General features: G+C 40.6%; 1 protein-coding gene across 7 annotated transcripts in view; it reads right to left on the reverse strand.

Moving 5' to 3' along the window:
• SLC34A2 (solute carrier family 34 member 2) overlaps window positions 1–13,479 on the reverse strand; it is a 90,245-nt gene that overhangs the window by 19,502 nt on the left and 57,264 nt on the right. For 2 of the 7 annotated variants that reach the window (XM_053252256.1, XM_053252257.1), the window contains exons 2-7: window positions 11,501–11,552; window positions 9,581–9,637; window positions 6,665–6,764; window positions 6,409–6,549; window positions 5,029–5,157; window positions 470–613 (exon numbers count right to left, since the gene is read on the reverse strand). In XM_053252256.1, the coding sequence (XP_053108231.1) occupies window positions 470–613; window positions 5,029–5,157; window positions 6,409–6,549; window positions 6,665–6,761 (511 nt within the window). In that variant the 5' untranslated portion in view covers window positions 6,762–6,764; window positions 9,581–9,637; window positions 11,501–11,552. Of the gene's footprint in view, window positions 1–469; window positions 614–5,028; window positions 5,158–6,408; window positions 6,550–6,664; window positions 6,765–9,580; window positions 9,638–10,169; window positions 10,198–11,500; window positions 12,286–13,479 lie in introns of those variants that run through there. The other 5 variants (XM_053252253.1, XM_053252251.1, XM_053252255.1 and 2 more) reach the window with 5 other exon arrangements.

Consider the following 13,479-nt stretch of genomic DNA (forward strand, 5'->3'; position numbering starts at 1 on the left):
TAGTAACCATGGTCCTTGAGATACGTATAAAGATGATCTCAGTGGGGCTTGCTTTTGAATAAAATTTGTCAGAATTATTATATATATTCAGGTTTCCATGCGGCTGCTAAGTAAGTCTTCTACTTTAGACTGGAAGAGACAGCTTTCCCACCCTCATACTTGGGGCTGGCTGTTGCATGGGTTGAATGTGCTGCAACTGCAGAAGACAATTTCTCCAAGGAGTTCAGTCCTACTTAGGATTGCCAAGTCCAGACCTTGAGAGGCCTCCTGTAACTTTAAAGAGTTTCACAAAATGGGAAATTCCATGAAGTGTGCCTTATTTCAAATAAACATTCTATGATCTATTTCTGACATGGTATACAGACTTCTTTCCACTATCCCTTCTTCCCCTTCCCCCTCCCCCAATATCTTGCACGGTACTTTCAAGGTGATCCGTACAAATCCTAAATCCCTTGAAGGGTTAACTTACACGAAGAGGACACCATGCTGACTATGATGGATGACGAGGTGCTGGAGCTCTGAACCATTACAGTCACTAGAACACCAATCACTAGGCCCGCAACAGGATTTGACAACACAGAGCCATCTTTGAAAATGTCCCCTGCTGCTTTACCTACAACAAGAAAAACTGGCTGTAAAAACACAATTTATAAACACAACCTCTCTAAACAGAAGTCAGTTTCCAACATTTGATCACATTCTCTCAACATTCTGTCCTGCTGGAGTGTGGCCAAGAAGCAGAAACCAAGTTGGTGTCTGTAGCAGGCTTGGTTCTTTGGGGTCACTAGGTAAAATGTGCCGTCGAGTTGATTTCAACTCGTCGAGTCAATTTCAACTCCACAGAGCCCTGTGGTTTCTTTGGTAAAATACAGGAAGGGTTTACCATTGCCTCTCCTGCTCAGTATGAATGCCTTTCAGCATCTTCCTATATCGTTGCTGCCCGATTTAGTACCAGTGGGGATTTGAACTGGCAACCTTCTGTTTGTTAGTCAAGCACTTCCCCACTGCACCACTTAAGGTCACTAATGGAAGAAAATAGGTTTTTTTCTCAATGGAGTCACTAATGCCCCTCAGTTTTCTCTTATTTATTTGGCATCTCTTGAGTTGAATGCCTCCAGTGCTGATGCTAAATGTATCATTGTGCTTCACTCTTCTCTCTCTCTCTCTCTCTCTCTCTCTCTCTCTCTCTCTCTCTCTCTCTCTCTCTCTCAGCAGCTCTGAGGAGATCCTGAGCAGGATTGTGGCTTGGGAGGAGAGGAAAACTTTTCCCCTTGCACTGCAGTCCAGATGAAGATCAGCCCATCCTTAGGTTGCTTTTTACCCAGCCACACTAAGGGCTGCTTTCCTACTGAGGCAAGAAGCAGCGGAGGATTGAAGAGAAATTGTGTTTTTAACATCATGTGGTGTTTGGCCTTAAAACTGTAATTCCCTTTCTCAAAGGAAATCATGAGAACTGTAGTGATCAATGAGCTGGTTTGGACAACTGTTTAAACAGAGTTTTGGAGTATGTGTAGAGGGGTGATTCAGATCAGCACCCCCTTCATTTGATGAAGGGATACCCTCAGGATATCCTCCAGCTATGTCAAGGCAGTTGTGTTCTTGGTACGCTCCAATCCAGATTGTGTGACCATCCAAACCAACCCTGTGTGTGTGGTGGGGCTAGGGAAGAATTAAAATCTCTAAAATAGAATTCTCAGCATCCCTTACAATTCCTTGGATAATTTTGGGGGAAGCTGTTACACTTTATACATTTGTAAAGTAGATATGGCCATAACGTAATTTCTCTCAAACCTGATAGCAGAGGCATATTTTATGAATTAAAATTGTAGGCTCATTTTAATCTTACACTTGTAAGATTGTAAGGGAGGTACCCCTCCCTTTTCTCTCTCATTAAAATCACCCCTCCACTTCCTTCCACCTTTCAAATCTCTCCCCCTTTCTTCCTTTCCCTATTGAGAAGAGGACAAGCAGCATGGCACCATTTTGCCTTCATTCCAGGCCATCCATGGGAGGGGTGTGTGTGCAGTGACGGTGCTACTGTGCTGGCCCTGAGAACAGGCCCACCATCTGCTACCTGAAGCCATCGGCTTCATTGTGCTTCATGGCAGGGTTGCATAGCCTTCAACAACTCATTCTCTCAACATATAGTACCTCAGATGGTTAATGTAAAGAAAAAAATGGGACAATGCAGCATATAACTGCCTGAGCTAACTGAAGAAAGGATAGGATACCAAGGTGACGAATACAACATGTACATTTAGAAACCAGAATGGTCATGTGACCATTGGTAATCTCATTTGGTAATTTTATCAAAGTGATCTTTCAGTCAGTAGGTTTTACATCTAGACTTGCAAATTCCAGCTTTTAAACATCAAAAGAACTTGGACACAAGGTAATAAAGCAAGCCATTTTGCAGGTGTTCACCTCTTGTTAATGTTTCTTCATTACCAAGTTAAAGAATAATAGCTCGACGTTATAAAAAAGAATGTTTGTTTTCTGCTTCCCCAGATACTAGTGAACACCAAGCACAACTCCACTAAATTAAACAGGTTTCTTTCCCATATATCTTGGCTAACTTAAAGCAATATCTTACTTTTTTGTGGAATGAAAAACAAGCTTCCCTACCCACCCTTTTTAACACAAAAAAAGCTGCAGCATGTGTGTGTGTGTGTGTGTGTGTGCACATAGGGGGAGCGGTTTTCTAGATGTGCGGGGGGGGGGACTATCTAAACCTGTCCCCACTTGCTATTTCTCTACTACAAATGGTGTTCCCAAGCTACTCTTTCCCCAGTGGGTTCCACACTTATGTTTGTAAGATACCTTTATGGTCTTTTATTTTAATAAGAAAGAGCTGCAGGGTGAACCATTTTGAACAGAAAAAAAACAACCAAGATGTGGTAAAACTGCCTCTCTACTTCTCGGCTCCCAGCCATGACTCCTGAAATGGGTTTTCCCCTAAAATAGTTGTGTTGTTCAGCTGTCAGTGAAGACATAGAAATGACCAAGTTCTGTAGCACCTTAAAGACTAACCAGTTTATTCTTGAATGGGTTTTTCAGAGCAAGGTGTGCATATATAATAATGCTTTTAATAACATTTAATTGGTTTTAAAGTTTTATGTTAATATTTTAACTGCTTTTGTTATGTTAAATTCTAATAAATTCTAATTATTGAGTTTTGGATGTGAACTGCCATAAACCCTTCTGGGATGGGCAGTATATAAATAAAACACATATGTATGCCATACAGAGAGAGAGAGTATATGATATGGTAAGTAACTTGGTGAATGCTGACATGCTAATAATTCTTATGATTTTTAGGAGGCCCAGCAAGGAACATCAGACATGTTCATCTCATGAAGCTTGTTTTTGACATTTACAGCCATGGTGTGGTTAGCAGTCATAACTAATAAATGATGAAAGTACAAATGGCATTTGGAGATTTACTGATGGCACTAAGTTGGCTTTGGATTATTAGTAAGAGTCAGGATTTTCTGATATTCTAGGCCTTTTAATATCTTCAGAATCACTAGTAAATTCCAACATGCACCAAATTCCTGACACTTACTGCAACACGTATGATAGACAGATGGGAAAGGAAAACTGTTTTGCAAGTTAAAAGATGAACAGAACTATGTCCATCACCGCAGCCATGCATGTGATATACAGGAACATAGGAAGCTGCCATGTACTGAGTCAGACCATTGGTCTATCTAGCTCAGTATTGTCTTCACAGACTGGCAGCAACTTCTCCAAGGTTGCAGGTAGGAATCTCTCTCAGCCCTATTTTGGAGATGCCAGGGAGGGAACTTGGAACTTTCTGCTCTTCCCAGAGCGGCTCCATCCCCTAAGGGGAATATCTTGCAGTGCTCACACATCAAGTCTCGCATTCAGATGCAACCAGGGTGGACCCTGCTTAGCTAAGGGGAAAAGTCATGCTTGCTACCACAAGACCAGCTCTCCTCTCATGTACACATGGTGGTCAGCATCCAGACTAACTGTGCTAGCACAACAAAGATGTGCACATGCCAAAAGACTGTGTAGCTGAGCAGATGCTCAAAGCTTACAATCTCTTGCAGTCCCATTGTGCTTACACAACAAGGGTAGTGGATAGCTTGGCTTAATTTCATGCAACGTCTTTGGACTGAAGAAGGGGTTTTACAGAAGGTCCATCATAAATGCACCCTGTTGCATCAGCACAACAATCTCAGCCTAACCTACTTCACAGGGTTGTTGTGAGGAGAAACTCAAGTATGTAATACTCCTCTGGGCTCCTTGGAGGAAGAGCGGGATATAAAATGTAAAAACAAACAAACACCAAAACAACACAAGTCTGGAGGGCAAGTTCCCAATTTAGCAGAACTTAAAGTTGCACATTGGCACTTTGAGAGTGCAACTTACACGGCTTCCAGTGTAAGCTGCACTCCCAAAGTATGGGCACACAACTTTAAGAGTATGCACATTTGTTCTCTTGCACAATCCACCAGCACTTCCTTAGACACCTGCAGTAGTGTGGGCCAACTGGAAACACCAGCCCAACAATGCAGAACATGTGGACCATCATACACGCATCACCTTTACTGCCTACTCCATGTATGTGGTGAAACACTTTTGTCTCCCAGATCTCATGTCAACAACACGTGTTATGTGTTGGCACATTAAATGTTTGTGTTAAGTGTCTGGCACATTAGCCATAGGGCCATGAAAGAGATTAACATGACTGAGAATTTGTTCTAATGAAGGAATGTTTATTATGTGTAACGAATAAGCAAAGCAAAAGCAAGCTTCTAAAATCAAATGCTAATCTCTAATGTCAACATTACCTTGGAATTCTGGAAACAAAAGACACTTTTATAAACAAAGGAATGTCAACATTCAATTACTGAGGATCCCCTTTGCAGGATTATCTTTTTTTTGAAGCCGATTCTTCTTGGAAGTGTGATGTTGAACTCAACAAGTTCCTCTTAACAGAATTAAATCCAGCAGACTTAGTACAGCACCTAAATACACCCTCTGAGATTATTTTCTTACCTCCTACTAGTTGGAAAGCTGAGCTTAGCACATCCAAGGAGCAGACAAAAAGGTACAGCAATCCAAGCAAGATTATAAACTTTGCTATGCCTTTTAAGACACAGAGTATTTTGCTTTTCCCATCCAGTTCTGGAAGACACAAAACAAACTCTTTCTATATAAAAAAAGCAGTGAATTTAAGGCTTAATTTTCAACAGTTCCCAGCAAGTCCAAGGAGTCAAGGCCGGTGCTAGGAGCTCTGTGGATGATAAACCAGAAGGAATGCCCCAGTTAACAACATTTAACTATAGCTGAATGATTTTTATGAAGCTTTAAAGGTCCAACCAAAAAGTGCCTTTTATACCTGCTTCCTTCATACACACAAGGAAATCTTATGTAGACTTAACTAGAGGTTTATTCAGCAATAACTCCCTTTTCTCCTTCTCCTTTCCCACCCTTTTCCTTTCTCACTCCTCCCCCACACTCTCTACAGGATCCCTATGGGGACAAATGTCCAAAAAACAAACTTCAAATAAAGATTACTGAATAGAATACAACAGTACCCTTGGGTATATTTCTAACAGTCTATGTCTCACTCTACTTAATGTAGCATGGTCAATGGAAATGCAAAATGATGGAATAGTTAGCAACATCTTACGTCCCCCACCCCCCTAGACCTCACAGTATTCCGATGAGGAAGATAGCATTATTCCTTTTAATGGAATGGAGATTAATGATAACAGCAATACCATGCACTTAAGAACTTTCCAGCTGTTTAAAATCCTCTCATCTGTTACAACTGACATTATTTAAATGCTTTCATTCTGATAATGGGATCAACTGAGAAGTTGCTGTGGGATGGATAGGATGCATAAGCTTATATAAGCCACGATGAGCTCACTGGAGAAAAGCAAAGTCTAAGCTATAATAAGCTAGTAAAATAATAAATCAAATATTTCAGCTGCTTATGAGGAAGTTCTAGAAGCTGCTTGGCAGCATTCGTTTATGCTTCACTGTTATTGTAAATTGTAAGAGGATTATAGATTCAAGAAAGAAAATCAAGAACATCACCTCTACTACCGAACCCTAACGTGTGAAACAAAAGTGGTTTAGCAGGCTGTCATTTACTAGCAACTGGCTAGTCTTTGCACTGATTTGCTTAACTTGCCAACTGCCAATCTGGGCAAATTAAATAGCAAACAAAGAAAATCAATATTAATTAGTAAGTATTAATTACTAGTATTAATACATGCACAGAAGATCAGAGCAAAGTGTAGCTGGGCTTATGTGACTCTTCGGAAAGTGAACATTTGAGAAGCACAAAGTTAAGCTGAAGGAGGTGGAGGAAGAGGAGATGGCATAAACAACATTCAGTAGGTTCCATGAGGATAGGCAACTTACCTGACCATCTGACTCCAGTGTTCTGGAGTACTGGAATATCCCAAGGGTCATCTTCTTCCTCTGTCTGTGATTCACTTGTCAAGGCTGTGGTGGAATATGCAGGCAACAGTTCTATCTGCTTTCCTATAGAAATTACGTCATCTGACAAAATAAGTAAGCAATACATTGTTTATCATCGTTTCTCAATTGCAAAACTTACACAGTATTTAAAAATGTGCAGAAATCAAACTCAAGAGCATAGCAGATTTTGTTTTACCTTTTGCTTTGTCAGACATAATGTGGTTTTGTTTGGAGCAGGGCTCTTCAATATAGTTAATGGTTTCTCTGTTTTCTACTTCAGGCCATGGAGCCATGTCCTGCAATGGGGTGGGGGGAGACACATCAAAGAAAGCTCATCAAAAAGTTTCTCCAAAGCCTTTTGATGCATAGAGGCTAAACAACTTGTTCTGTAAAAGAAGGGAAATAAACTCTGGGTGCCAGGCTGAATGTATTATTTATGAGAATCCACACTGGTGGTTTTTTAGCAAAAGATCATATGCTCTCACCCAGACACACATTTCTCCCCGCTTTTAAATTTAATTTATGATTCAGCCTGAGAAGAGTTTTGTGTAATTCAAACATTCACACACTATTTAATAAAAGTTGGTTGGCCCTAACCAACTTTTCAGATAGACCAACACACCCACATGTTTTTGATCTAGCAAATACGAGAATACAAATGCCTCTTTAGTGACTATGAGCTTAAATGAGGCAAGGGGAAACTCGTTTACTTAAATAAAGTATTCATTATAAGCAGTCAAAAGCTTAGAAATAAAAATAATTATTCTTATTCAACTGCTATGTTTCTGATTCTAATAATTCATAAACAAACAGATACTCTGGCCAGCAACAGGGTTACAGACACATCCGCTGATTGCATGAAAATCACAGATTCCCCAGCCATTGCTTTGAAGCCCCATATGAGCCCTCTTCAGACATTCAGCACTCACAGAGCGTGAAATGTGGAGAGGAAGTCCCATCTGCCACTGTCACTCACCCCAGCTGGCCACACAGTTATAGCTCTGTTTGTCTGAAGGGGAAAGCACCGTAACTGTGATGGCCAGTACTTCCCCCTTCAGACAAATGGAGCTACAACTGCGAGCAACTGGCTGGAGGGGATGAGTGACAGTGGTGGGGCAAAACTTCCTCCCCGCTTTCGGAGTTGTAAGTGTGAGTGCTGCTTGCGCTTGTAGTGTCTGAATGAGGCTATGGAGATATGCAAATTCCACAGTGAGGAAGGCTGGCTATAGCCCTGCCAGAGTCCTTGGTCCCTACTTTCCTCAACTTTATGCCTCTTCTTCATCGCTTTTTGAGCCTGCAACTTTCTTTGAACGCTCTTCCTTGGCCACCTTGTTTCTTATTTTTCATGGAAGCATATTTTGTCTTATGTATAATAATGAATCACATTACTTATTGATATAAACTGGAGAACATTTAAGCCCAATGGGAGAGAGTTTAAGCACATGCTTAGTTCTCCCACGGTGGAAGAACTAAGCATGTGCTTAAACTCTCTCCCATTGACTTCAATAGGCCTTAAAGCTCGCAACTTTGACTGCATCATGGCTAGATTGAATATATCTAGATGCCTCCATGGCTCAGCAACACAGCATTTGTCTAGATTTCCCAACATTTTAGTTCTTCTGTAAAAGATGTTGTTTATACTCTGTGGAGTGTAACACAAAGATGTATGAACTACTGACTTGTGTGTGGCCACAAAGCATTGTTTGTAGCTTGCCATCCATGTCAGCCCAATGAAAGGACAAGCAGTCATTGAAGCTACTACAGTCAAGCAACTTGATTTAGAAACCTCAAAATTACAGAGGGATGGACAAAGAAACACTGAAGTGAGACTAGGAGGAGAAGGGGAGATTTCTGTAGAAGGGGAAATACCAATGATTTCAGACACAACTACTTATTAACTCACCAAACAATTAGACTTTCATATGCTCACATTCTTTTCAAGTATTCAGAGCGGTTAGATAGTAGGGTATAAAATATCTCTTGTGTAGGCAAAGAATTCTTCACACACACATCACCTGAAATTATCTGAGAAGTACAGTAGTGTCTATTGTGCTGTAGAATTTCTTATATACTAAAGAGTTTCCAATGTCCCATCATATACTAACATGACCAAGAGACTGAATTGCTCTTCAGTCATGGAAGCAGTTTTATTTGAAGATGTTTCAAAGGATCTTAAACAACCTTTGGTAGTGATACAAGGCCTTGTAATACAGGTTAAATGTACATGGGTAGGGTTGGGAACCTAGACATATCAGTGATTCACCTCTGTGTGGATCAGGACCCATAGGGACTTTGCACATGCTGAACAACATTTATATTTATTTGGCAGACCAGACTGTTGTAACAGACTTTACATGGTTCTGGCCTTGAGAAGTGTCCAGAAACTTCACTTCGTCCAAACTGTCACTGTCAAACTGCTGTTTGAGTTTCTCCGGATAGTGCATATAATTCTAGTCCATGTTGATGCTGTATCTTTATCTGCTGCTATGCTGGAGGGAGATGCCTCCATTTCCTAGTGACAGTTTTACACTGTTATATTTGGTTGTTTTATTTAGGTGTTGTTAAACCTTTTTCTTACATTTCTTAATTATGCAATTTGAATGTGGACTCTCCAAATGCTATAATGTACCTACAGTTTAAAAACAGTATTAAGGATGTGTTACAATCTAAAAAAGGATTTTTTTTAAGGAACACTTGTGGAAAAGGATGCAGAAGACTGTTTGCACCTGCATTTAGATATATATTTTTAATCACCTCATTTAGTCTACCTTTCCTTAAAGGAATTCAGAGAAGTATACATAAGGTTCACATATTTTCACCTCACCACAATCTTATATGGTTTTGGTTGAAAGACAGACTTGTCCAAAGTTACCTAGTGAGCTTAATGTCTCAGCAGGCATTTGAACCCATATCTCCCCAGTCCAGATCCAACACGTTATTCACGACACTGCCTCTCATTAGAACCTATGTCTTTGAGATGGCTTCCCCTACCAAGCCTTTTGCTCCCATGCGCAGCAGTTATTTTTTCCTCTGGAAAAAACTACGAGAGCCACTAATATCCAATGGACAGAATATTGTACCTATACCTTAGAAACCTATATTAAAGTCTCACCTCTACCACACACTCATTATGTTGGCTTGGACAAGTCACTCAGCCACAGTTCCCCATCTAGAAAATGGAAATAATAGGATTTATGTCACAGGGTTCTTGTGAGAAAGATTAACCATTTATTATTGTACCCTTCTTCCAGGTAGCAGGCATGGTATGTCCCAGCACATTTTAGCCTTACAACAATTCTCTGAAGTAGGTTAGAAACAGGAAGAACCTGGGTCTCCCCAATCTGAAGCTAACTCACTATCTATGCCACCGCCTGGCCCCTGAGTAAAGGAAAACACAACACAGCACGATGCAAATAAAAAGTGCTATATATACGCACACAGCAAGAAGAATATTCAAGTTCTCAAGATGCAGCAGGCAAAAAATAAATCTGAGTACCACCCACCCACCCCCGCAAAAAAAGGTGATTTGGTGTACTCAAACATACATGAACAAAAGAAAAGAAAGATTGTGCAAGTCAGCAGAGTTTGATAAACAACTGCAAGGCTAGGCAACTTTTCACAGCTGAGAACCTACTCCAACAATCTATTGCAACAACAAATTGAAGGACTGCTTTTAAAAAAAGGAAGAAGCTCTCCATTACTTTGCAGTTGTTCACTGTATTTTCCCAATGGCTCATTCATCCTGATTCCTGGCACTCCTAGTGATGTCACAGGAGCAAGAGCACTCTGGAATTCTTGCTTGTTCTATCATGCAAATAGATGCTCCAGTCCTGCCAGTTTAAATTTGCTAGGCGGGCAAGTTTTTCTTGCTCCAGTGACATTACTAGGACTACTTGTAAGATGAACAGTATTTATATTTAGTCTTCCACCTTTAATGTAGGCGAAGAGAAGTACAATAACTCTGATCTTGAGGTCTTGGACTGCTTTACTGAAGAAGGGGTTTGTGAAGCTCAAAAGCTCACTCATACTTACTAGCAGGTAAAGAGCCAGTTAAAAGTATCAGGTTTTCTCTTTCCCCCCTCACCCTTCAGGATCATACAATGAGCACTTTGAATAAAAAATGCAGCACATCCAACCCAAGTAAAGAATTCCATGGAAGAAAACATAACCACTTTGATAAGGCACACAGATCTAATAGAAAAGTCATCATCTATATCAGTTGATTTCTCTCTAGTGTCATATTTAACTATTAATCCTAAATTAATGTAATATTTTTATCTCAGTGCATCAAAGCCAATTAGCTACAGAAAAGGAAGCTTTTATGAATAGCCTGAAAATGCAATGTACTCTGGTACTCTCTTTTCCTGTGTAAACTGCTTTGAGAACATTTTTGTTTAAAAGCAATATAAAATATGGATACAGCGAATATTTATATACCACTTTTCAACAAAACTTCCCAAAGTGGTTTACATAGATATAAATATTTTTAAAGGCGCCCTGTCCTCAAAAGGCTCACAATTTAAAAAAAGAAACATAAGATAGACACCAGCAACAGCCACTGGAGGGATACAGTGCTGGGGATGGATAGGGCCAGTTGCTCTCTTCCTGCTAAATAAAGACTATCACCACTTTAAAAAGGTGTCTCTTTGCTCAGTTAGCAAGGGATACAGAAATGTTAAGAATAACACCATCCTAATGAACTAAAAAGCAAATCCTTTAAACAAATGGGGCTCCCCTCCCTTAAAATAAAATAACCCCCAAATTTATTTACTGTAGATGCCTTCATTAATAAGAACTTCCCCCCTATTTTCAGTATGTTTTGTCTGGGAATTAAACATTCTGATCAAAGTGCAATTGCAACAATTGTGTGCAATTTAAAAATACTTCTACAATTCCACAATATACTACTCCGATTCCCTACCTTAGATCCACAGGCTGCTATTTCAGGTATGCACTCCGAGAAGAATCAGTCAAATATACATGAAATCATCAAGACAATGTAAAGTTTGAGGTCAGATTTGCTTTTACTCACCTGGTCCTTTCTTCCCAGACAATGAAGGATTCAAACAGTATCCTGCTGGGAGCTACAATATATAGAGAGCAGGTATTGAGCAAAGTCTGCTGCTGTCAATCACCTTTCTCACAGTCCTATTCACCTCTCAAGGTACTGCCCACTACCTGAAGCTTAAAAAAAAAAAAGCAACCCACAAACAGCTTTCCCCCCTCCCCAGGAAGAATGGTCTAGAGGCAGGGGTGGGTGGGGGGTGGAGGGGCGGAACAACTCAGATTGTTCCGCATTTGTAGCTTAGAAAATGTCCCATCTACAATAAAGGAGAAACTTTAATAGGCCTGTGTCAACGTGGTGGAGCCGGTAATATCCATCCTGCTAAATTGCTGGCCACTTTATTCTTCATCATTCTTCCTCCCTCCTTAAAAAACATAACCAGTGTCAAGTGTTCTAAGATAAAGCTTGTTCTGACTGGATGAAGTATTGTTTGTGGTTTAGTTTGTCTTCTTGCTGATCTGTCTAAAAAGGAATGAAAGGGAGAAATCGGATTACAACCAAGCCTAATTATCAAAATGTTTTAAGAACCCCTTTCAAAACAAAAAAGAGTTCTCTACCTTTTTTCCTATCAGGTAGAGAACATCAGCTCTCACTTCAGTCATTGCTGCTACCCAGTGCCTTTATTTAGAAAATATTTTTAAGAATAATATGTGCTCCTGGGAATAATATCCTGACAAGCAAGAAAACAAATGACATCAAAAAATCACAAGCTAGGCAAGCTGATTAGATAACAATACTATTTAGACGTGAAAGAGAAGTAGACTCCCATACAATTTGGGGGGGGGGTTACTCAGAAAGCATGCAAAGCAGTTCTGTTTCAGTGTTCTGAATTTGTACAGAAACACATACTGAATAATCATTTCTAGAGGTGAATGACCTTAGAACAGTGATACATATGCTTGCTGGTAACCTCCAGATTTGATTACTGTAATGCGCTCTACATGGGGCTGCCTTTGTACATAGTCCAGAAACTACAATAGGTACAGAATGCGGCAGCCAGATTGGTCTCTGGTACAACACGAAGGAACCATATAACACCGGTTTTGAAAGAACTGCACTTCCTGCCGATATGTTTCTGGGTGAAATACAAAGTGCTGGTTATTACCTATAAGGCAGGGGCGGAGCCACCATTGGGCAAAAGGGTTCAAAGAACCCAGGCCGCCAATGGGGAAAGGCCGCCAAGAGAGCCCCATCCCATGGCTCGGGCTCCATAGGGGCCCAGAGCAAACTCTCCCCCCCCCCCACGCCTGGGGCACCGAGAGCCCAGGCAAACTCTTTGCTAATTATTTCAGGCAGCGCCGACTGCCCCATAGAATGTTTATCCCTTAGTAGTAGTAGTAGTATGTTTATTGCGGTCACAGACCAGATTAACAAACAATAACAATTAATAGCATTAATAAGAACATTCAGAAATTTCAAACGTTTACAAAATCACAAACCATTCAAATTGCTAATACAGTCTTTACGGAGCTTCGATGCCACGAAACAGAACTTTGCCACATTATCTGAAATTACAAGTTTAAAATTGGCCAGCATAACTTCCAAATAAAATTGGTCTGTGTGACCAAGATAAATGACTAAAATAGGAGCAATAAATTTGGTGGGAGCATCCTTATAAAACTGGCAATAAAGAATAACATGGGTGATAGACTCTATATCCCTTGAGCCGCAGGGACAACAGCGCTGATCATAAGGAAGTCGTTTGAATTTACCATCAAGTTCAGGGGGGCGTGGCCCAAGGGGGTGTGGCCCAGGCTGCCAAGAGCCTGAATGAGCTCTCAGCTCATCATTTCAGGCAGTGTTGGGCTGCCTCATAGGACGTTTCCAGAGAGGGAGAGGAAGTGAAAGACGTTCTATGGGGCAGTCGGAGCTGCCTGAAATAATTAGCAAAGAGTTCAACCAGGATCTCGGCAGCCTGGGCGTGGGAGGGGGGAGTTTGCTCTGGG

The sequence above is a fragment of the Hemicordylus capensis genome, chromosome 5 (genome assembly GCF_027244095.1).
Source record: "Hemicordylus capensis ecotype Gifberg chromosome 5, rHemCap1.1.pri, whole genome shotgun sequence".
Lineage (NCBI taxonomy): Eukaryota > Metazoa > Chordata > Lepidosauria > Squamata > Cordylidae > Hemicordylus > Hemicordylus capensis.